Raw genomic sequence first — 26,185 nt, forward strand, 5'->3', positions numbered from 1 at the left:
AGACCAGTGGAGAAGTTTCTCAGGCCACATTCACTCTTGGTTTGCTATGGTAACTAATATGTATGTCTGAAGGAAAACGAGCATGTTGACTACTCTTACTTAGAAAAACATGTACAAACGGCTGTGTATTTTCCCCAGCTGGGGCTGAGCGTATGCCGGTAGTTTAGCTACTGCTACTTGAAAGAAGCATGCTGCTCAGAGACTGAGGCAGATGGTATTTTTACCACTTCAGGCAAAACACGGCACCTATGGTTTGGCTTTCTACAATTTTAATTTTTTAACACTTTCAAAAAGGCTGGCTTAAATATCTCCATCACAGAGATACAGACTTTTTCTCAATTTCCTGTTAATAATTGCTTCAGGTATGCAAATATGAATAAATATCACTTGGTCAAAACCAGACTGTCAACCATGTGGGCCGGCCTCCTGCTCATTCTTCCCCAAGTGCCTAGGACTGGGCCTTACATGGGCTTTGACAGTCATGCTGATTTTGACACAAAGACTCTAAATGGTTTGCAGGAGCTTTCTTTGTATCCATCTCCAGTCTTGACTGTGTAGTTCATATAATTTTCCCCACGACTCAGTACAGAAAAGAGAGTTGTTTTTCATGTCTTCTTACTGAGGTTCACTCGAAGCACAGAGAATTGCTCAAGGTTAAGCCCTTGGTAAAGAAAGATTTTGCAGGTGTTGATTTATCAGGCATCCAGTTCTCAGTCAAACGTGAGAGAGGTTTTTTGAAAGGAGTGGGTTTTTGCCATGCCCCCTCTGCTGGAATTTGTTCAAGGTCCCAGAGTAGCGCATTCCCCTGCCTCTCAGGCACAGCGTCTAGAGCCCCTGCCCTCCTCTTTCCTCCCTGCCCTCGGAAGGCCCTGCACATTTTGTTTTATTATAAAACGCATTTGCATAGGGTACGCATTAAAATTCCCTTCCCAGCAGCAAACTGTGCTGTCCGCAGACATTTGCATTTGCATGATCACATATCATCATTTCCCTTTAAGAAGAAAAAGAGTCTTTCCTTTCCAAGGCTTGCCCTTTAGCCATTTCTTCTCATTTATTATCCATAGATTGCTTCAGCCATTTTGCTACCTATTGAATCCAGAATTCTTTTTTGAACCTTGAGCATAGTATAGGAAATTTTCTGTAAGTATTACTGTCCTTTGTTTACTGACAAAGCCAGACACTTTTTTTTTTTGGCAGACAATTTTTTCCTGCTTGTTCTTTCCCATAACCCTAGCTAACTGGCTCTGAGAATTTTTCACATTGGCACATTTAGAGACCAGATGTTGCTGTGTTTTCTCTTCCCTGTACCCCTTTCTTGGGCAGATGCTCCTTCTCCTACCCTGGGACTTCGCATTAGCTCCTTTGGTAAAATATTCCAAACAGCATCACTGTATGCACTAAATCTCTCATTTCTTCTAACCTCTTGAAGCTGTCTTAACACTTAGGATTTCTGTTTTAGTGATAATTATGGAGACTATGTAGAAGCATTGACATTCCCCTCTCCCATCGTTTTTCATTAAAGTCTTGTGGTCCAATTAGATGAGATGTTTATAAAACAATTTAAAGGAAAAAAATCCAAATACCATTATGATATGGATGCAGCTATATAAAATTTTATATGCTTGATAAAGACTGAATGACAACATGTAAAAATGTAAATAAGGGTATTAAGGTAATACATCTGAGCAGGGTCTTTTTCTGAAAGGTATCTGTTTTAAAAGTGTAGACTCTGATTTGAATTGGAATTTTTCCAGATTACAACCTGAGCTACTGAGAATTGAAAAATAACTTGCCTGAACTCGTGTTTTTAGTGACGTAACCAGCATTTAATTCTAGGCTCCTAAAGAATTGCTTGCTTCTATGGCGATAGAAGGAATACACCATTGGAAAATGTGGGGTTTTTTAAAAAATTTTTTGATTGAAGTATAGTTTATTTACAATGTTGTGTTAGTTTCAGGTGTACAGCACAGTGATTCAGTTATATATATTTAATTGAATATATGTATATATATTCTTTTTCAGATTCTTTTCCCTTATACGTTATTACAAAATATTGAGTATAGTGCCCTGTGCTGTACAACAAGTCCTTGTTGGTTATCTATTTTATATGTAGTTGTGTATACATGTTCATCGCAAACTCCTAATTTATCTCCACCCCTTCCCCATTGGTAACCATAAGTCTGTTTTCGGAAATGTGATTTTTTTTACACTGTGAATTTTTGTGTGAGGGCTGAAGTTGTGGTTGAGGTGCTGGGGAACAGTTGAGGAAGACAGAAACGTCGTACACCGAGCCCGCAGTGCAGGCGCTGATCTGATGACCTACCCACAGCAGAGGGGTGGGTGCTGGAAGACACTGCCAGAACAGCCATCTGAAAGTTTTAAATCCTCCACTCCTTGTTTCCTTAAAAATCAGATAAAACCAGTTGTTTTTCTTTTGGCAATCACATTTCAGAAAAGTGGAGTATTTTTTGTTTTGGGTTTCCTTTTTTTTCAGCAATAATGAATAGGTTCTGTTTAATCTTTTTTTCAAAACAATTAATTTACTAAAGGCAGTTTTTGCAACCACTGCTTTGATTACAAATCTCCTTCAAAATACAGTTATCAATGATGGAAAAATAATCATTGATCAATTTCTGTCTGTAATAAAGCAAAGAAGCTTTTGTACCATGTGAAACTTTTAATCAAAAATAAATTCTAGGACTTCCCTGGTGGCACAGTGGTTAAGAATCCACCTGCCAATGCAGGGGACACGGGTTCGAGCCCTGGCCTGGGAAGATCCCACATGCCGTGGAGCAACTGAGCCCGTGCGCCACAACTACTGAGCCTGTGCTCTAGAGCACACAAGCCACAACTACTGAAGCCCGCACGGCTAGAGCCCGTGCTCCACAACAAGAGAAGCCACTGCAGGGAGAAGCCCACACACCACAACGAAGAGTAGCCCCCACTCACCGCAACTAGAGAAAGCCCGTGCACAGCAACAAAGATCTAACGCAGCGAAATAAAATTAATTAATTAAAATAAAAAATAAATTCTAATTCCACATGCAATAGTCAGTATCTTGAGCCAAGAGTTGTGCCTTATTATGAGCCCTCAAGTCTTTTTGCAAAACAGTCACCCTCTGGACATTCATTCATTCATTCCCCATTATCAAGCTAGTTCTTTTCCTCCTTAAGTCTCTGAGTGTATTATTTTGCATTTGTCCCCAGTGACTATCATCTTGCCCTGATGATCTATTCCTCTAATATCTTAATGTTATTTTAAAATTAGATTCTTGTTCTCTGAGGTGTTAACAATCCCACACACCTCAATGGCATCAACAGATTTAATGATCATAATCTCTAGTCCCTTGTGGACCATGAATAAAATTATTAAATGATAAAAATGATAAGCCTCTTTGTGACATCATAAAATATTGCCACCCTCTAAGTTGTTCACCCAAGTACTATTGATACTCTTTATTTTTTATTTTATTTTACTTTTTTAAATTTTATTTATTTTTTGTCTGCTTTGGTTCTTTGTTTGCTGTGCGTGGCTTTCTCTAGTTGCAGTGAGCGGGGGCTGCTCTTCGGTGCGGTGTGCAGGCTTCTCATTCTGGTGGCTTCTGTTGTTGCGGAGCACGGGCTCTAGGCACGTGGGCTTCAGTAGTTGTGGCACACGGACTTAGTTGTTCCGCAGCACGTGGGATATTCCCCGACCAGCGCTCAAACCCGTGTCCCCTGCATTGGCAGGTGTATTCTTAACCACTGTGCCACCAGGGAAGCCCTATTGATACTCTTTAAATTCAATCCTCTAGGCAGTTATAAATCTTCTTTATTTTTCTTCAAATCATATATTCCTAGCTTATTGGTCTTTAATCTCTAATTTTATATATAAAACATTATTTAGTTTATGACAATAGTATTTATTGGGGCAATCTCTCCCATCCTTAGATTCATCATTCTGAATTACTGGGACCTGAAAAATTACATGTCTGCAAAATACCTAACATTTATCAGGAAGCTACGGCAAACTTAGATTGTTGATGAAGACCAGTTCTTAATTGTAAACCTGGAATCGAGTCTGGTTTTGCACACCGTTATACCCTGAGGGCCTAACACAGTTCCTGCCACATACTGGGTACCCAATAAATATATGCTGAATTACCGTTGAATGAATGAATGAATAACCCAAGATGGGCCAGATGTTTGTGCCTATATTCCTTTTAATTCATAAGACATATTTGACCCCATCTTTGCTCCTCTTACTTCTCCACAAGTATATTTTTAATCAAATGGTTACCTCCTCAATGCCATATACTCTCTGGGTTGAAACAAAGATTCAATTGGGGTAACCTTTTGACTCTTAGTCTAGAAAGCTAACTACAGATGCCCACCAGGCTGGTTCTGTGGGTAAATACTTTGCACGGTGGGGTGGCTGGATTCAATTATCGTTCTCAGTTTGTGGTATCAGGAGCCACTTATGCACAGGGAGAGCCTGTATGACTTTATGTGGAGGATTGCGCCTTCTGTCCCCATAGAGGAGCCTGCTTAGTCCACGGAACAGTTTTAAGTAGAGCTGAAGAGAATGCTGTCTCTTTCCCTGTCATAAAAAAAACAGTGGAGAGGCATGAGTTTTCTAAAAAGAGAATGAAAAGGGAGGCACCTCTGTGTTGATGTTGAATGTGGTTTTTAGTAAGTCAGAAGTCTTTGTCATTACCTTAGATTGATATTTTCAAACTCATTCACTAATCCTACAGGCTGATTTTTTACAGAATTAAGGATTTTTGTCAAGATGTCTCATCTTTCAGAAAGCTGTAATTTGTTCATTTGGTACATCTGAAGACATTCCCTCATGTTTCCTAAGCAGTGTCTGCAGGCACTACTCAGCCTCCCCAATGACACGTGAGACAGAATATTGATCCTGGATGTGCTTAACCACCTTTCTGAAATAGCAAGGAGGCCATGCCGCCTCAATTTTCAAACAGAATTACTGAGGTAACAGTAGAGATCATAGGACCTGTAACATAGGTCGGTGATGTGTACAGTGCTCCTAACTAAAGATTACGGGTGAGTAGATCCTTTCTTTCCCCCAAGTCCTTGACTTTTTGGATTGATGAAAGGTCTTACCTATCCACCAGATAGTAATAAAGCCAAAGATGTACCTCTGAAGATTGATTCCTGCATGGTGCAATGGTGCCCCCTATGGAAGATCTCCCTGTTCTAGATTTAATGAAATTATGCTACCATTTATCTTCATTCCTGACGAGATTTGTGTGCACCTGTTAGGAAAAGTTGTAGGCCTTTTGACATCCTGTGATCTCTGTCAGATGCATGCCATCGTACACGTGTTTTTCACTGTGCACTCTGTTCAAGACACACACTAAGCACTTTAATGAAGTGGTTCTATCAGATTCTGTCTCTGAATCCCTTCATTTTATGGAGAAGAGATTGAATAAGCTAACAGCGTTCACAGTTGACTATCTCACAGTCATGATTCCACCTGAGTCCGCTGACTCCACACTGTACTCTTCACTACCATACTGCTTCCCAAGGTGCTTTAGACATACTACAAAAAGAAGAGAGAATTTGTTGGCAGGCTCTGGTCTTACAAAAATCCAGAAAATGGTATGCATTACTCTGTAATCTAACATAATTCTGATCTCAAAAATAGTAATTGTCTAGTAAGTGACTGTCTTATCATTTATTTGCTGAACCAGTACAGTGATTATTGTGATTTTTTTTAAGCTGGTAAGCATTCTTCACTCTTTCAAGAAAGTTTTATAGGTATAACCATTTAAACCAAGTTCTTGATAAAGCAACTATACTACAATAAAAATTAATTAAAAAAAAATTTTTTTTAAAGAAGATGTTGGGGGTAGGAGTTTATTAATTAATTTATTTATTTTTGCTGTGTTGGGTCTTCGTTTCTGTGTGAGGACTTTCTCTAGTTGTGACAAGCGGGGGCCACTCTTCATCGCGGTGCGCGGGCCTCTCACTATCGTGACCTCTTTTGTTGCGGAGCACAGGCTCCAGACGCGCAGGCTCAGTAGTTGTGGTTCATGGGCCTATTTGCTCCGCAGCATGTGGGATCCTCCCGGACCAGGGCTCGAACCCGTGTCCCCTGCATTAGCAGGCAGATTCTCAACCACTGCGCTACCAGGGAAGCCCTAAAAAAATTTTTTTTTAATAAATAAAATTATAGGGCTTCCCTGGTGGCGCTGTGGTTAAGAATCCACCTGCCAGCGCAGAGGACACGGGTTCAAGCCCTGGTCCGGGAAGATCCCACATGCCATGGAGCAACTAAGCTCGTGCGCCACAACTACTGAGCCTGCAGTCTAGAGCCCACGAGGCACAACTACTGAGCCCGCACACCACAACTACTGAAGCTCACGTGCCTAGAGCCTGTGCTCCGCAACAAGAGAAGCGACTGCAATGAGAAGCCTGCGCGCCGCAACGAAGCGTAGCCCCTGCTTGCTGCAACTAGATAAAGCCTGCGCACAGCAACGAAGACCCAACGCAGTCAAAAATAAATAAATAAAATAAATAAATTTATATAAATAAATAAATAAAAATAACACAAGTTCTCAGGACTTCCCCAGCAGTCCAGTGGTTAGGACTTCACACTTCCACTGCAGGGGGCACAGGTTCGATCCCTGGTCAGGGGACTAAGATCCTGCAAGCCATGCAGCGTGACCAAAAAAAGTAAATAAAACAAGTTCTCATTACTGTTCTCTTGAGGAAAGCAAGAATCTATGTTAACAAATACCATAGCACCATAACGTCGAGCCCTCCTACATCTGGAAGAGGTGTTAATCCTGCAGATATGATTACAGTTACATGGCCGAGTAACAGCGTCACCCCATACATTGATTCCTGCATTTGCCCCCAGTCTGATGCAATCTGCCTGGAAGGCATGGCTGAGGTATACATTGGTTTCATTGTCATTGCTCTCAGTTGACGTAGTTTTCTAGTTATATGATTTACGTTCTAGTGACAGAAATCATAAATGACTTTTGATCTCATCTTGTGTCAGGATGCATGTTAGGATGTCAAGAATCTAGGGTCACGTGGATGGTGTTGGCGGTGGTAATGGTAGTTTTAAGGTAATTGATCCCCAGGTATCAGCAGATGAAAAACCTGGACATGAGGAGGATTTAAGAAATGTATAAGATATGGACTCAAGTAAAATAATAGAAACCCAAATTCACTCTGGCATAGTTTATGTATTCCTCAAATAACTGTTTACCTACATGACATGCATGCTCTTGTCCCACAGTGTTCTTTTTAATTAAATAAACAGCATTGCATTTGTCATGAGATTGCAGAGCTTACTATTTATTGATTCACTCCTAAAAAAGCTACAGGCAAGAGTAGCTCATTGCTGCAATCTACAACCTATGATATGTTTTGCTTGTTGAATTTCTGGTACAGAGTTTGCTAAAAAGCTTCAAGCTCCCAGTTTCGCTTTTTGAATTTCAATGTATAGAATTAAGTTTTTCTTTGGAATATAGTACTAAAATTAAAAATTAGCTTTTTGAGTCAAGTTATAGATAAATCAGTGATTATTTATAAATCATTAAATTTTCCTTCAGAAGACATGATAACCAGGAAGCAAAGCTTGCTTTTCCTATGGAATTAAGCCTCAATTTAATATAATTCCATATTACTAACTTCAGATACCCTACCTATCAAATGTTAATGAAAGTTTATGTTAACTTTTAAAAATTAAACTAAATTGTACATTTATTCCATTTAATTACATTTTGAAATCAGGCACATCTACTCATATCGTGAGCTACAAGGTTGACCTCTGTTTCTTAAGTAGCAAGCATCACTTTGCCTGAATGCTCAGCCACAGAGTCAACAATTTAGGTCAGTTTTGATTATGGTAGTAAAATGTTTTTAATGAAAATATCTCTAAACTACATATATATATAATATATAATTATATATATTAAACTGTATATGTGTGTGTTTGTTTAGAGGTGTTTATACATATAATATACATATATATTCAGACATGATAATTTGTATGAAATGAGTTGTTTGGTTATGTTCAGGTCTTTGTGGATAGTAGTGCACAGCACAGACTCATAAATGTACTTAGCTGAGAGGTTGAGCCTTGAAATCAGTTCTGAAATCTCACTCTCAGTAGGAGGCCACACACCGTCCAGATCGAGCCTAACAGACTCATGTGTGGAAGAGAGGGCGAGAAAAATGATACCTTACCTGTCTTTATTATGTTTTTTTCTTTTTTCCTTTTAAGGGGAATAGACTGAATTTTAAATGGTCAAGATGATTTGGAAATACATTTTTCAAAACAAGCATGTTTCCTATTCACTAATAATCACAGTGTTTAAATATTTAAAACATCTTCATGAATCTATGTAAAATAATCTATGAATGTTTATAGTTAGAGGCAGGTACATCATTAAAAATGTTACACGTAAGGTTTGCAATGAACCCAGGGCTCACTTACTCTTCAAACCTTGCCTTTGTGTAGCATTTCATTGATGTCAGAGGAATTTCACATACATTATCTTATTTGTTCCTCATAATAATTGCCTGTGGCATAAATACTACCTCTGTGATTTTATAGGTGAGGTGGGCTTAGAGAAGTTGCTTTGCCCAAGGTCACACATGTCCAGGTCCAGAGTTTCCCTACCAAAGTTTGCTCACTGCCTCTCTATGATCATTTTTCATATTATTATGAAATAGCATAAATGGATTAATCAGTCTTAGGAGGAGAACATCTCATCATATTATAAGAAAAAAAAGGTTCCTGTGTGGCTTCATCTGGAGGATTCTGCTCCAGGGTGCTTGAAAGACCATCATGTCTGGAAATACATGGCATTTTGTTTTTCCCAGAGTCCACCTCTCTTACCTCCCATCTCCGTGGGCTTCCAGAACTTGACCAGGGAAAAGAAGAACAGTGTAACAAATGTCATGTGTGTCCTGTGCTCTCACACAGTTATACAGAATGATTTTAATTCTGCAAAACAATAAATAGAGGGCTTCCCTGGTGGCGCAGTGGTTGAGAGTCCGCCTGCCGATGCAGAGGACGTGGGTTCGTGCCCCGGTACGGGGGGATCCCGCGTGCCGCGGAGCGGCTGGGCCCGTGGGCCATGGCTGCTGAGCCTGCGCATCCGGAGCCTGTGCTCCGCAACGGGAGAGGCCCCAAAGGTGAGAGGCCCGCATACCGCAAAAACAACAACCAAAAAAAACAATAAATAGAACTTGTTAAAAGTGAATATCTTAAAGCTCAATACAAATCTATATTATAGTAATTTTGCAGGCTATTTTACAAAAGAAAAATATTCTGATATTTTAGGGAACAGTAAAAATGTTAAAGCATGGGATAAATTATGTTTATCATTTTGAACTCATTGAATAATGCTTTATTATTAGCACTGAATAATGCTTTATTCAGTGACTTAAATGTAGTATGATGAACCCTGAAATTGGTTTTTAAAAAATTGTGAAAATGACATGAGGCAGTGTCCTGTTGTTGTGTGAAACCCCAAATACCACTGCTGCAGTCAGAGTCTTTGGTTGAGATTTTTAGATAAAAAAAAATATGGTTTTATTATTAAGAATTTTTAAACTACAAATATATTAGTTTTGTTTTGTAACACAGTAGTCTTGTTCAGTGCCTTTTTGTTTAAAAAAAAAAAGAAAAAATGTCCAGAAGAGTATACTTAATCAATTGAGATATTTATGGCTTTTTCTTCCCAGAAAATGTGGAAACTTTCCACCTCCAATTCCTATTGACATTTGTTCTACAACCGTATGGCATTTTTACTTGTGGTAGAAAAAAAATGTATATATTGTAATAGAGGTACATAATTAATCTAATGATGGCTTCAGTTTTTTGTCATCTCTGTAAATATGGTTTTATCCAAAGGTATTTGACTTGATTTATTCTTTTAATCTGTGATGTGTATTTTAAAAGTTTGCCGTTGTGCAAAGGACATTATTAACATAGGTATGTGTTCTCTTCTCAAAGGAAATTCTAATGTTTTCCTAGATAGATAGATAGATAGATAGATTGACAGATACACACATACCTCATAGGGTGTATAGAACAGAAGATAGATAGATAGGTAGGTAGATAGATAGATAGATAGATGTACAATCCTCACAACAGCCCTATGAGGTAGGTACTATTATATATATCTTACAGATATATATATATATTATATAGATATAAATATATTACCACAGTGCTAGGCACATATAAGTACTATATATGGGATTGTCTTTGTTGTTATTGCGATTATTAATATTATTACTATTTTAATATTGTGAAGCACTACCATTCTAATTGTGTTGGCATGTGAATTAATGTGATTGAGGAAATATAATAACTAAAAATTCTCTTATTTCCACCTCCTTCCACTTTTGCCAAAATAAGATATTTAATAAGGTCAGTAGATCAGTAGATTTTTTTTCCTATAGATTCCTTTAAATAATTTGTTATTCTAAGCAAAAAGGAAATTTTTATGTTGTTTGTAGTACATTTCACAGTTTCTTGTATTAGAGAAAGATTTTTGTCTTGTTTTGTTTTGTTTTGTTTTGCGGTACGCGGGCCTCTCACTGTTGTGGCCTCTCCCGTTGCGGAGGCTCCGGACACGCAGGCTCAGCGGCCATGGCTCACAGGCCCAGCCGGTCCGCGGCATGTGGGATCTTCCCGGACCGGGGCACGAACTCGTGTCCCCTGCATCGGCAGGTGGACTCTCAGCCACTGCACCACCAGGGAAGCCCTAGAGAAACGTTTTAATTGTAGCTTTTCCTTTTGTACCAAGTCTTGCCACTCAGAAGCTGGCAAAACCATTCAGCTGAAGCACTGTCAGCTGGGATGTTGAAGTTGCATGGCGCCTTGGAGGCAGCCTTGTGCCACCTCCCCCTTCAGCTTAGAGTTTCATTCATACCTTTTTCAGATGTGGGCATCTAGTCGCTGAGGACTTTAAATAATAGGGAGTTAACAGCTCGTCAAAAAAAAAAAAAACTATTCGTGTTAGACAAACTAGTCATTTGAAAACTCTTTCTTGTTTGTTACGGAAATTAAAGCTTCCTAGAAACTTCATCTTGTTGCTCTTTGTTCTGTTCCCTGAAGCGTATAGAACAAGACTGCTCCTTCTCCCATTTAATTGCTTTAGAAGTTTGAAGATGGGTTTAATATCTTCCTTTAATCCTTCCCTCCAGGTTAAACATTCCTTAGATGACATGTTTCCAAATATTTCTTCATCCCAACACTGGACCCTTTCTATCTTGTCAGTGTCCTTCTTGAGACATGGCACCCAGGACTGAACATAGTTTTCTAAACATGATTGACCATCAAAGATTGTGGTGAGACTGTTCCTGCCTGTCTTTTGGACATGTACATCTGTTTATACTGCCACAGTTTGCGTTTGCTTTTTTCTTTTTTAGTATCTACATCATAGTGTTGGCTTACATACAGAATGTGGTTATCAAAGATTTTCAGCATTTTTTTATGAGTCACTGCCAAACTGAGGTTTAAACTTTTGCAATTAATTTTTGAAACCTAAATGCTCAACTGTACAGTTGCCCTGTTACATTTTTTCTGGCTAGTATCAGTCTATTGCTCAACATGTCAAAACCATTAAGATTTTGATGCTATCCATGTGTTGCCTTTCTCTCTTGGCTATATGACATCTGAAAACTAAAATTTAATATGCATTTCTTCTTCATCTTCATTCCCTGTGATAAGGGAAAGGAACCAAGTATTGAGTCTTGTAGCACAACACCAGAGATCGCTTTTCTGCTCAATATAAATCCACTACTAAACATTTTCTAGGAATAGTTATTTTACGTATTTGAATCCATATTGCCAAACTCTTATACAGATCCCATTTCTCTGTCTTATCCACGACTAAGTTTCCATAATCTGACTATACTCTACCTTTACTATTTCTGAAGCTAACAGCCAAGTTAATATCAAAAGAAAAATGAGAGTGTTTTGTCATAATGTGCTCATTGTGGCCCACCTACCTTGGGGCTGCTGTCACTGCTGCCTTTTCTCGAGAGCTCACAAACTGTCTATTTAATAACCTTTTCTGGAATTTTGCCGTAATTTTCATAAGCTCCCAGATCTGTGTTCCAGAATGCACATTCGTCCTCATCTTTTTCTTTTTTGTCCTGTGTTGGAAGGCATTAGTCATTTGACTCTCCCATCTGTGACATTTCTCACAGTCTTTCAGTAGCCGGGAAGGACAGTTTATGTGCGTTCTGAGCATGAGAGAGCAGAACAGAGGTGGGTGGGTGCGTCTGTGAAGGTGCCCTAGACCAGAAGCTAGGTCTCCAGAGTGAGGAGGAAGACAGAGAAGGGACGTGTTAGAGGATGAAAGCTGGACAAGAACATCAGAAAAAAAGAGTGAGAAAGCTGACGCAGGGAGGGGCTCAGTGGGTGCTGCACAGTTATTTGTCCTAGAGGATAATATGATGTTTGGAATGGGAGGGTGGGTGGTCTTGGAAAGCAAAGGACAACAGAAGCCAGGATGGTAGCTGCATCCAAGGCCCCCCTGACAACTTGTAATGGGCTATGTGAATGCACATTTCATCTTTAAAGGCCCCTCTTCATGGAATTTATTTTAGTCTTTACGACTTTGAACTCATTCTTCAGTTGTTCTATTTCCTTTTTCTTTCAATAGTATATTATCTTTTTCTTTTTAACATCTTTATTGAAGTATAATTGCTTTACAATGGTGTGTTAGTTTCTGCTTTATAACAAAATGAATCAGCTATACATATACATATATCCCCATATCCACTCCCTCTTGCATCTCCCTCCCACCCTCCCTGTCCCACCCCTCTAGGTGGTCACAAAGCACCGAGCTGATCTCCCTGTGCTATGCGGCTGCTTCCCAGTAGCTCTCTGTTTTACATTTGGTAGTGTATATATGTCCATGCCACTCTCTCACTTCATGCAAGCTTACCCTTCCCCCTCCCCGTGTCCTCAAGTCCATTCTGTACGTCTGCATCTTTATTCCTGTCCTACCTCTAGGTTCATTAGAACCATTTTTTTTTAGATTCCATATATATGTGTTAGCATATAGTATTTGTTTTTCTCTTTCTGACTTACTTCACTCTGTATGACAGACTCTAGGTCCATCCACCTCACTACAAATAACTCAATTTCGTTTCTTTTTACGGCTGAGTAATATTCCATTGTATATATGTGCTGCATCTTCTTTATCCATTCATCTGCTGATGGACACTTAGGTTGCTTCCATGTCCTGGCTATTGTAAATAGTGCTGCAGTGAACATTGAGGTGCATGTACCTTTTTGAATTATAGTTTTCTCAGGGTGTATGCCCAGGAGTGGGATTGCTGTGTCATATGGTAGTTCTATTTTTAGTTTTTTAAGGAACCTCCATACTGTTCTCCATAGTGGCTGTATCAGTTTACATTCCCACCAACAGTGCAAGAGGGTTCCCTTTTCTCCACACCCTCTCCAGCATTTATTGTTTGTAGACTTTTTGATGATGGCCATTCTGACTGGTGTGAGGTGATACCTCATTGTGGTTTTGATTTGCATTTCTCTAATGATTAGTGATGTTGAGCATCCTTTCATGTGTTTGTTGGCAATCTGTATATCTTCTTTGGAGAAATGTCTATTTAGGTCTTCTGCCCATTTTTTTTGTTTCTTTGATATTGAGCTGCATGAGCTGCTTGTATATTTTGGAGATTAATCCTTTTCAGTTGCTTCATTTGCAAATATTTTCTCCCATTCTGAGGGTTGTCCTTTCGTCTTGTTTATGGTTTCCTTTGCTGTGCAAAAGCTTTTAAGTTTCATTAGGTCCCATTTGTTTATTTTTAGTGTTATTTCCCTTTCTCTAGGAGGTGGGTCAAAAAGGATCTTGCTGTGATTTATGTCATAGAGTATGCTGCCTATGTTTTCCTCTAAGAGTTTTATAGTGTCTGGCCTTAGATTTAGGTCTTTCATCCATTTTGAGTTTATTTTTGTGTATGGTGTTAGGGAGTGTTAATAGTATATTATCTTTTGGAAATATTTGCACATACTTGTTCTTACTCAACATACAGCCTTTACATCTGGGAGCCCCTTATTTTTGTCATCATCTCCTTCCCTCATGCATGCCCATCAGTCTTTTAGCAGATTCTGACAACGTTGTTTGTTTCTGAACATTTTCTGTGAGGAACAGCACTTTAAAAACACTTGTGGCAAGTGTCCTGGTGACAATACAAGCCTCTGGGTGGAGTCCCACACAATTTTTACAGTTTTGTACATCTCTCTTGTCAGCTCCTTCAAAACAGGGATAGTGCCCTGTCTCCACAGTGGTGCTCTGTGCAGAGGAAATGCTCAGCAGTGGAGGGAATCGTAGGCTCCTCCTTTTACACCCGGACCTTCTCAAATGAGAGCCCTGAGAGAGCTTATTCAGTAGCCATTATTTTGATCACTTTCATAATTAAGTATGACATTGTTGGAATTTAGTTTTTCAGAGGCTTCCATCACCCTTGAACTTTATTTCCAGTTATAGTTAATGGCAATCTTTTCACTAAACTTATTTTTGCAATGCACTTTCCTAACATATAGTCTGAGTGTCCAAACCCATTCCTGCTAGGCCTTTCTAAGGACTGATTCTAATACCAAGATGGCATTAATTTTTTGTTAATTCCTATCACCTTTATATCCAATTATGCTGACATAATTAAGCAAAAAGTGCTTCTTCTATCTTCTAATACATAAGATTATCAGTTAGGCACACCAGGAATTTGCCAACTATAGAATGCAAGTTTTAGCAGATGTTCAAAGGCTGAAGTCCCGTATCATTACTGCATCATACCTTTCTGCCAGCTGTATAATGTGTTAAGGAAGCATGGTCCACTTCTACCACTTGGGTGAGAGGTATGTGGTCTCTTCCCATAACAACATGGCTCCCATTTGTTTCCTTTTACCCTTATCCAGCTGTTTTCAACCATTTAAATACAAAACAAAACTTTAACATATTGTTTCATACTCCCTTACTCTCTATTATACAGTTTCTTCAGAACAAGGTCTGCCCCGTGTTCCAGATGAGTTTTAGTATCCCTGTTCTCTCTAAGCACTCTATCTGATTGGGTGAAAGAAAATTTGGGGCTATCTCCAAATCTTTCCAGTGCTATAGAGGAGAAGAGCTCTGGATGTGCAGAAATGAAACCTAGGCCATTTCTCAAATTTGCTCTTGACTCTGGTCCACATCACTTAGCCTCTCTCATCCAGTGTCTTCTGCAAAATGAGGTGAGAAGCGAAGATGGTGCTTGGGGTTTCTTCTAGGTCTAAGGTTTTGTTTTGATTTCATTGGAGAGAAGCGACTGCTGCCTCCACATCTTCTAAAGCTGCTTACATCCCGTGGCAAGGGCTTGCCTTTAATATTTTAAGAGGACTTTCAAACCAAATAGTTTTCAGAGGCATACAATGATTTCTCAAAAGGGTCTCATAAAAGCAACATTTATCACGGAAAAGGTGTTTAATAACACCTTTTAATAAATGTTAAATAATAATGCATTTTAAGTACTGTGGATCCTCTTGGTGTTAATATCTTTAATTGGATCCTCTAGCAGGGGATTTGGACTTAATTTATTTTGGGTGATTCTGCACTTATACAGTTATTCAGTTGACTTAATTAGAGATTTAATTACATTATTGCCCTAAAGTGCTATATCAGGGAAATAAAATGGAGACTAGTAATTCACCATTTTGTATTTTTTTAATTTATCTTACAGCTAAAGTGTTTTTCAGGCCATAAAGGCCAGAGTGGGCATACTAGCATTTCTAGCCACATCCTAATATGGAAAGTTCTACCTATGCATCAATTGGGAATTTGCCCAGTCAAAATGTAGGGGAAGGCAAAAGCGGAAATAATTTTTTTCTAATTGTGGTCTTTTCTCTTGCAGTTATTAGAACCAAGGTCATGGGCCCAATCCCTCAGTGTTCCATTCAACCCTCTCTGGTTCTGTAGCCCTATGACAAGCCCTCTAACAGTGGTCCTGGGGGCAGCAACTGTGTTTCTCTCTGTACCTACAGCCCCTACTATATACCTATACCATATAGGTGCCCAATAAATGCTTGCTAAATTTAATTTGAGCATCACAAGAACAACCCTTTGGAAGTGTGGTTAAAACGATATAGGGCTTCCCTGGTGGCACAGTGGTTGAGAGTCCGCCTGCCGATGCAGGGGACACGGGTTCGTGCCCCGGTCCAGGAAGATCCCACATGCCGTGGAGCGGCTGGGCCCGTGAGCCATGGCCGCTGAGCCTGCGCGTCCGGAGCCTGTGCTCCACAATGGGAGAGGCCACAACAGTGAGAGGCCCGCGTACCGCAAAAGGAAAAAAAAACAAAAAACGATATAAACCCAACATGACAGTTTTAAAATACAGTCTCTCAAAATACATGCCCCAGCGAGTGAGGTACTCTCAAATCTGGCTAATCATTGCAATGACCAGTGATTAGCATTTTAAAAAAACATTAAAAAAAGAAGCATTTTTTTTTTAGGCCTTACCGAATCCATCTCCAAGAATGAGGCCTATGCATCTGCATTTGAAAGCTCCCCAGATGAATCTTATGATCAGCCAAGTTTAGGAACTCCAGCTTAATGTGTCTTTTGTCGCATTTATTTACAAAGGACAAGATTGTATTTTTCTGGGTAAACTCATGGCCTCTTCTAATTTATAGTAAAAACGAGTCTCGTTTATGCGCTATTAATTATATCTAAAGGATTTCCTTTGAGCCAGTAGTTTATGTTTGGTTGGTGGAAGTGTATACAGATGCCTGTGAGGAATAATACCTTCCATGAAGGATTAGATTACTGATGAGTTCTGAAATGGGCATTTTACACGTGGAAGCTATCAGGTCCTTGGTATGCAAAGTCCTGGGAGCCAACCGTGTGGAGAGCAGATTGGAGTATTAACTGGAAGTACAGTAGTCATTGGGGAAGAGAAATTAACTCTTTTAGGGCTTGAGTAACTTTTAGTGATGTCCTCCTGGGTGCTATCTTGCCCTAGTCTGAATTCCCCTTCATTGTAGGGTTAAATACCATATAAGTCACCATCAAATATTCAGTTGAGCCTGACTGAATAAAGTTTACAGACTAACAAACTAAGCGTAGCAATCAGAGAAACACAGAATGTAGAACATTGTACAACATAGCTTGGTCCTTTCAAAATGGCAATATCATAGTGGGAAGAAGTTTAAAGGGTCATAACAGATGAATGCAGTGTGTAAACCAGGATTCATTGTGGCTTGGGGGGAAAAAAAGGCTAAAAAAGACATTTTGGAGCCAATTGGGGAAATTTGCAGATGGACTAGATATTGATAATAGGAGAGGATTACTGGTTACTTTCCGAGCTGTGATAATGGTATTCTGGCCATGTAGGAGAATGTTCTTATCTTTGGAGATGCTTCTCAAAACAAGGGTAAAGCATCCTGCAGCCTGTGGTATGTCCAAGCCTCCTCCTACCAGCTGAGAGCCAGTTGTTAAATATTCAAGAATTTTGTGATTCTACAACCCTTGGTAGCTTGAAATCAGCCATGATGGGAGTATTTATACCACAAAAATCTGCAAATGCTACAAATAGGGCTTTTTCCTCCTCTGGAGAGCTAATACACCAGCTTAAACAGCTTACTTTCAAATGATACAGAAAACACACACATACAAGTAGATAGAACAAAAATAGCAAAATATTAATGGTTGTTGAATCTAGGTAGAAGATACGCGTTCATTAATTATGCTACGTCCAGAAGTCACAGACTTCCTGTAAAGGCCAAAGTGTAAATATTTTAGGCTTTGCAATCCATACAGTCTCTGTGGCAGCTACTCAACTCTGTAGGTCTGCCGTTATAGCACAGAAACAACCATAGACAATACTTAAATAAATGGGCATGGTTATATTCCAGCAGAACTTAATTTATAAAAACAGGGGGGCCAAATTTGGCCTGAGGCCATAGGTTGCCAACTCCTGGGCTAGTCTTTCAACTTTTCTGTACTTTTAAAATATTTGAGGGATTTCCCGGCTGGTCCAATGGTTAAGACACTGCGCTTCCACTGCAGGGGCCATGCATTTGACCCCTGGTCAGGGAACTAAGATCCCGTGTGCCACGCAGCACAGCCAAAAAATAAAAAAATAAAATAAAAAATAAATTAAATATTTGATAATAAAAAAAATGTTTAATAAAGTTCTTAGGTTGGGCTTCCCTGGTGGCGCAGTGGTTGAGAGTCCGCCTGCCGATGCAGGGGACACGGGTTCGTGCCCCGGTCCAGGAAGATCCCACATGCCGCGGAGCGGCTGGGCCCGTGAGCCATGGCCGCTGAGCCTGCGCGTCCGGAGCCTGTGCTCCGCAACGGGAGAGGCCACGACAGTGAGAGGCCTGCGTACCGCAAAGAATAATAATAATAATAATAAATAAAATAAATAAATAAGTTCTTAGGTTGGTTTTCAGAACCCACCTGGGTCCCCTCTCACCTACTTCTGTAAAGTATCACACCAATCTGTTTTCATTCGCTCTGGTCTTCTCTGTGCCTTTGTTCAAGCTATTCTCTTTCCCTATAATTTTCTTGCTACCCCGACGCCATAACTACTTATCAGCATTCTCAGGACATGCCTTAAATCCCTTTTCTGTAAAGCCCTCTTAAATCTCTTCTAATCAAAGTTGCTCTCATTTCTCTGGTTATCTGTAGTCCTTCACTTGCTGCTTTTCACAGTATACCCTTCGTTAGTTCCTGACCCATAAAGCAAAAAAGGATCATTGTACCCTTTACACATAATAGGTGCTCAATTAATATTTACAAACTGAAATCCAGTCATGCATATATCCACTTGCCTGCAGTTACCAACCTAGAAGTCCAGAATAGAGAATGTTGGCCAGTCTAATTTAGATTTGAGGGAATTAAAGATAATGAAAATAAGAAGCATGTTCTTTCTTTTTCTTTTTTTTTAATCTTTAAGGCTGGTCTGATCCAAGTTCAGCTACCTTTGAGGTTGCTGTGCGTCAAGCTAAAATAGACTTGATCTATTTTGGATGGGGTAGCTTTCTTGGCAATGGCTAAGGGCTTGAGGAGGAAGAAGAATTAAGTAGTTCTGAATATCTGTAGTGTTTTAGACACTGTCAAGCACTCTATACTGTCTCATGCAGTACCCCCACCACCAGCAGTCCTACAAGGGACTGATATTATCCCCATATAAACTCAGAGCAGTTAACTGGCCTCTCTAAGATGGGAGCTAGAAGAGGAGCTTGAATCTGGCTACCTCTGATACCCAGGACCATTTTAGTGCCTTCATGCATTCAATGATGGCAGGAAACCAGGGAACCCTAGGCTGAAACAATACCAAAGTTCATATGCAGTGTGGAAATACCTGTAGAATGCTGAGAGTCTGGCGGAGTATAATATTAAGTGCCACTGGACTGGGTGTTAGGAAAACTGGCTTCTGATCGCAGCTTTGATACTATCCATCTGTGATCTTGTGTGAGCTGCTGAGCTTCTCTGGCCCTCTCCTCTCATCTATATAATTAGGGGAGTAAAGCAGGTTATTTCTTTTATTCCTTTATGTTTCATGCATTATACGATAGCTCCAAGTCTAATGAAGAGATAGATAAGTGAATGGAGAATTAAAAGACAACACTATATAATAATGCTGTACTCCACATATGCACAGGGCACTCCAGGAGCCCCAAGGAAGAAGGGCACCTAGCCCCTTAGGCCTGTCATCCTAGCTGTGTACATTCCACCCAAGTGGAATTTGGGGAGCTTGATGGGGCGAGGGGGGTATGTGGAGACTGTCTCAAGCCATCAGCTGCAAGTAGTTTCCCTAAGTAATGATGAAACGGCGGAAAGGGAAAGGACTTCCATGCCTCATGAAAGAGCTTGGACTTTTTTTTCCTTAAAGCTATTGGAAGGCAGTGGAGGGTTTTAAGCAAGATCACATTTGCTTTTTATAAAGATCTTCTTGGCAGCATGAAGGATGGAGTCCAGAGGCAAAGAACTGGTGGTGGGAAGACGCTTTAGGAGGTGATTGCAAAAATAACCCAGGCAAGCGATGATGATAGCCTGAACTGATGTGGCAATGAGAGTGAAGAGCAGATGATAATTTGAGGGCTTTGTATGAGATAGAATGGCTGAGACTCAGTGAGTATATCAGTCAAGATGGCCACAGACAACCTGACAGTCTCTTCAGACAACAGACGTGTTTCTTGCCCATACTACATGTCCTGTGCAGGTTGGAGAGGCACCGTGGTTGCTCACTGTGGCCACTCGGGGATCCAACCTGAGGGGCTTCTTCAATGTGACTGGTTGATGTACCAGAGGGAAACCTCTGGCGGGACTCATATGGACCGTTAAATGCTACAGCCCAGAAGTGACACACACCATTCACGTCTCATGGACTAGAACTTGTCACTGGGCGCCAACCAACCTAGTGGGGAGCCAGAAAGTTCAGTCATGGGTGAGCCATGGTGCCTGAATGGATGAAGGAGAACTCCCGAGTTTCTGATTTAGGGAGTAAAGCAGACATTAGAGGTATTCACTGAGAAGAAGATGGAATCGGGGCAAGGGGAAGTGGACCGGCCAAATCATTATAAGTCTTTTTCAGCTCTAAAGTGTAACCATTGTATTGGTCCTTTCCAGTCATCAGGGAGAGGGATTGGAAATCAACTCCATTTGTGGGCAAGAGTTGACTTTATTCTTCACAAAGGGTATTTTAATTCATTCCTCCCAAAGTCTTACAGTTTTAATAATGTAGTGCTCAGATCTAATACTATGTGTCTTTCTTGAATTTTCACATGGACTATTGTGCCAACATACAGTGTAAAAATATTAGTTATTAACTAGGATGTTAATGAAGCCTTCCTCACCTAAGAATATCAGGCTGCTGAATTCAAAATGTCAGAGATGTAAATGCCCTCTGCCTCATCACCACCACCCTCCAGCAGGGCCCACTTCAAGATATCACAGGGCGGGAGTTGGGGAAGAGGTGTAATTAGGCTAATTGGAGCCTATTGTTCTGCTCTGGAGGGCCAAACCTAGCAGCCTTAGGGAATGTTAGTGCCTCAAAATCACTGGAGGATGGTGTCCTCTTTAACCTCAAAAGCAGAAACAGTGAATCTATACTGTTTCTCCCCTTCTTTGTTTTCCACCTCTCCTCCCCAATTTAATTGTGGTACCTTAAAAACTGACTTTTCCTGTGCATTTGTTTCTTAACAGTTGCGAGAAACAATCAGCGCTGGCAAAGGTGTGACTTCAGCTATTGACCTGTGTCGTTACCATGGAAACAAGGCACTGGAGGCCCTGGAGAGCTTTCCTCCCTCGGAGGCCAGAACTGCTTTAGAAAACATTGTGTTTGCTGTGACCAGATTTTCGTGACACCAAATTAAAAAGACTATTGTTCGTTAGCTGAAAAAAACTGGGGAATGAGGTGATCGGGAGAGCTTTCATGATGAAAGATCTAAATGTGTTAATGACTTTAACAACATATACATTTTTTTTCTTTTTACCACACTGCTAAATGAATACTGCCTTCTTTTTGGAACTGCTACAAACAAAATTAGAAGAAAAAAGGTCAAGCAGTTTTCAGTTGTCACGCCACAAGCACACTTGAGGCTTCAGTAGCAGAAATAATTAATGAGATTCGCTCCTGTGACCTCAGCAAATGGACAGGAAATAAGTCCTTATTGATTGGACTGAGCCAGGGATGGCGCCAGGGCGGTGGCCTGTGGTTTTCCTTCTAGAGAGGACAGGGCAAGCTGGAAGCTGCAGGTGTCAAGAGAAACACTATCAATGCCAGCCAGGGAGGACTGTCAAATCAAAAGCCAGTGACCAATTTTTCATAACGGAGGGTAGTTTAATGATTAAGAAAAAAAAACATGCTTTGTCTTCTTGCAATTATGTCTTTGTATTTTATAGATGCAGTATGGATAAACTTTGTGCTTCTTGGGTTCTATAAGATTTTGGGGGGGAAACTGCTGAAAAAATAAGGCCAAATATTTGAAGTAGGAGATTAAAATGTTATCAAATGTTAACTTGGTTATAGTAGGAATTGCCTGTTTTTCTTTCTGGAAGACCAGATTTTTTCAAACGCATTTCAAAGAACCAAACTTTTTTTTTTTTTTTCAAGCTGAACAGGATGCTTCTTTTTTTCAAGTAAATGTATTCATTTGTAATACGTTGGTGTAGAGAATACCTTTAATTTTTACAAGTGTCAGATATATAATTGTTGTACTGGGGAATTCATTGGTGATTTTTTTTTTAGCCTCAGAGTGTCAGATTTTGGTCTTGAACCACAGACATCCAATTACAGAAAGAATATAAGCAATCTCACAGGCCTGCAATTGGACACTGTCTCTCTGTGGTTCATAGGAGATGATTTTTGAGGTTTGCATGCATGCAATATGAGAACACCGTTGACAAGAAGGCTGAGTTTACATAAATGATCTAGATTGAGACTCAGCTACCTTTCTTCCTTATGTGGTGTAATTACAGCCCTATCTGGAGACAGCGAACACAGCAAACAGATTTTATTACCTAGTTCACTCAAACACTAAGTGAAGTCACTTTAGTTAAATTCCTTCTTCAAAAGTTACAAAACCGTTTTATCAGGACCCATCATGTGGCATGCAATGAAAAGAAAATGTAAGCTACAGAGGTTAAGGTATTGTATTTTGAAATATTTTTAAGCGTACTTGAAATGTTGTAATTGTACAGTTTATGCTACTACAATTGGAAGGCCTATAGATTTAGCTGAAGAGAACACTCCACTCTTCTGTTTGAAATGCCTTTTCTCACAGAAATTGGCTTAATTAGTAACTATGGTTAGATGCTTTAGATCAGACTAGGTTTTAATCATTAACTTCCACAAAGGAGGAGTCATGCTTTGTGTTTTCTGGATGAGCAGGAACTTCAGCAAGCTGTAGGTTTTATTAAGCAGATGGTCGGGTACTATGGAACAGAAGGCAGGATTCTAGGGCTCTTCTAGTTCTGGTTTAGCACCTGGTTCGCTGTGTGACCTTGAACAAGTCACTTCCCTCTGAGCCTCAGTTTCCACATTGGTAAAACAAGGTTAAACAAGAGAATATATGAGGTCCTCTCCAGCTTTGTTTTATTTTCTAAAAGTTTGCCATTTCTGACTCTCTAGATAACAAAGATGCTATGTGAAATTCAGGGAACAGGGAAGGTGAAACACAAAGAGAGGCTATGAAGGAAAGCATAAAACTTAATGGCAGACTTCTTGCCAGGTGACCTAAAGAATTCCCAGCTCTCCTTTGTATGGCTTATAATCCTGGACTCTTTGTTTCAACACCCGCCTGTCTGCTTTCTTTGGAACATTTCCTACCTCCCTTTCATCTTCCCAGCTGCCTTCCAGGCCTCTGTTCCCTCTCCTGTGCCCTGCTGTCTGTCCGGCTCCCTGGGAGCAACAGCCCTGCCCTCAGTGTTGAGTGACAGCTCTGCTTTTGTTAAACCTAATACGCTGGCTAAGTCAGTCTAAAGTATTAAATACTGATAGTCTTCTCCATACCCCTTCTTCAGGGATATTTATTTATTAATTCATTTTAAGCCCTTATAATTTCAGACAATCTCTAGGGAGAAATTTGGGGGCAGCAAGACGTGCTTAATTACACCTTTTGGCCTACTGCCTGAGTGCTGCCAGGGAAGGTACTGACAAGGCAGAGTTAGTGGCCTTAGAATGTCTCCTCCTTTACCCCCTCTGCATCACTCTCCACCCCCAGTTTCTTGCTAGAGTGAAGAATTCATTCATTAACCATTGTCCCTCTTCCCCCCCACCTGGACCTGCAAACCTCACTCACTTCAGGCCCCTGAGCCCACCTGCACTCTCCTTCCTCCCTATCAGTCTTTTCTTCAAGTAAGGGCTCTGCGTGTATACCAGGCACTCTGCTAAGGGCCTTAACAGTACTGTCTTGTTCTAATCCCACGACCACTCTCTGGGGGTAAGACTTAATCCCCCATTTATAGATGCAGGAGCCAGCAGAAAGGACTGCCTCTGACAGACTGGCTTGCCTTCACACGCCATCTCCCCACTTTAGAGTCATTCCAGACAGCACCTCTTTCTCTTCCTTTGCTTCTCTTTCCAGATAAGACTCTACTCCTTTCCAAAGATCTCGAGCCTTCAGCCTCCTGTCTCCCTCATGTCCCTATTCTTGAGTCTTGTGTTTCCCCTGCTGGCTATGAATGGGCTCAGTTCTCCCCTAAATGACATCCCTCACTTCCCCTATTTATCCTTCCACCTCTACTTTTTTCTTCCTAGCATTAGCAGCACACCTTCTTACAGGCTACTAACTCCTTAACCCTGTCAATTGGTCATTCACTACATTCACTGCCGGGTCCCCACCATCTAGACCAGCGCCAGCACTGTAGACACTCAAAGACTACTTGTTCAACAAATCTATCGGGTCTCATGGCACTACTCCACTGAGATGCCTTCTTCTCGTTCACAGATGGTGACCTCACTGTGAAGTTTACCAGACGTTCCCCTGCATGCAGACTTCCCCACAGCATTTCACCTTGCTAATGCAGCTTCCGCCCTCACCCCCACAGCACCTGTGACCCACTTCCCCTCTTCTCTGACTACCCTTCCTTTTGTGTCTCATACATCTCTCTCTTAGTCCCACCTCTAGAGACATTCTTTTCTAAATTTTTAAATTATATTTCCCGAGGAACTACAAAGCCATTTCCTGTGCCACTAAGTCATCTTCTTTTGAATTCCCCAACTTAGAAAAACTGTTTCTAAAAAACAGTATCAATTAGATATTGATTAGATAGTGAGTTATTTGCCATTCACTATTAGTTACTTTGAAAGAAGATAAGGATTATGACTATCATTAAACTTTGTTGTGAGTTTTACTTGATGACAACACTAAATCCTCTTCATGTTTTCTTATATAATGTGGTAACCCAGTCACACCTAAAAATAAGTGATCAGTGACATTGTGTGCCTGGTCCAGGTCTCTAATGTTTGAGACTTTCTCTTACCTATGCCAATGTTATTGCTATGGCCCAGCATGCAGGTGAAACCTACAGACTTGGGGTAAAAGACATATACATTAGTGCAAAATGCTCCAAAAAGATGTACACGTTTTTTAAGGCCCAGTACCTACAACATTCTGGTCACTCAGGTGACCAGAAAGTAATCTGAATAATCCGTGATTATCTTTCAAAACCTGACAAGTTGCTGTAACATAGATCTCTTTGGGCAAGTGGCTTTGGGGGAATTGTGTTTAATCAACAAAATTGCAGCTAAAGGCTACTTCTTTTTCTTTCTCTCTTTTTTAAGACTTAACTAGGAATTCCCTGGCAGTCCAGTGGTTAGGACTCGGTGCTTTCACTGCCATGGCCTGGGTTCAATCCCTGGTCGGGGAACTAGGATCCTGTAAGCCACATGGCGCAGCCAAAAAAAAAATAAAAGACTAACTAAACAGCAGGTCCATCACAGACAAGGAGAACGTTGCTTTCAGAAAACTCTTCTCACGTTCCTTCCTAGAGCTCTTAGATTCAGGAAGATTCTTTCCTGCCCCTTCATTTGTCTTCCCACTGTGAAATCCTGTTGTTAAGATCTCACCTTTCTGACCAATAGAAGTTCCAGGATTTATCTTTAGCATCTAATGACTGCCTCTCAATCTGGAGAAGGCATGCCACACCTTTGCTAAGACTCAAAAGGGCAGAGATAGGTTGGGTTGACTTTTTAATCTATTTGTGAGGACACAATTGTCACTCCATTGTTATTAATAGTTTCCATTATTGTTAATCACCTTTTAGTAATAATAAAGCTATTTGCACTTTCTTTCTTTTTAAAACACAAAGCAATCTAACAAGACTGTCATTTACCTCTTTCTCCATTTCCTACCATCACTCCTAATCCCTTCTCAAATTAACTGTTTTATTTTTTCAGAAGGGATCCTGCCTTTACATTAAGGAGATAACATACTTTTGAAAAAGAAGGTCACCTGGGGAGAACCCAGTGTGGCCAGAACTGACAGTGGTGTCCACCCCTCCCTTTAGCTTCCCCACCTGCCCTTGGGGCGCTGAAGTGCTAGGTTTTAGGCCTCTACCGGTGGAGGAATATTCTTCCTAGATATGTATTTCTTACTCTTCCGTAGAAAGAGAAAGTTTCTCAGGCTTTCATTCCTTTTCTTTCTTTTTATAGATGCTGATTCCATCTTCATGGAGAAGCTCTATCCGCTTTCT

General features: G+C 40.4%; 1 protein-coding gene across 1 annotated transcript in view; it reads left to right on the top strand.

The window, feature by feature from the left end:
* The window catches only part of PDSS2 (decaprenyl diphosphate synthase subunit 2), a 255,269-nt gene extending 231,846 nt beyond the window's left edge, over positions 1-23,423 (top strand). The window contains exon 8 of the mRNA XM_082856030.1: positions 21,194-23,423. Within this exon, the coding sequence (XP_082712156.1) occupies positions 21,194-21,352 (159 nt within the window). The 3' untranslated portion in view covers positions 21,353-23,423. The remainder of the gene's footprint in view (positions 1-21,193) is intronic.
* Positions 23,424-26,185: the final 2,762 nt, after the last annotated feature.

This window comes from Leucopleurus acutus (genome assembly GCF_964270905.1).
Source record: "Leucopleurus acutus genome assembly, chromosome: 15".
In the NCBI taxonomy this organism is placed as follows: domain Eukaryota; kingdom Metazoa; phylum Chordata; class Mammalia; order Artiodactyla; family Delphinidae; genus Leucopleurus; species Leucopleurus acutus.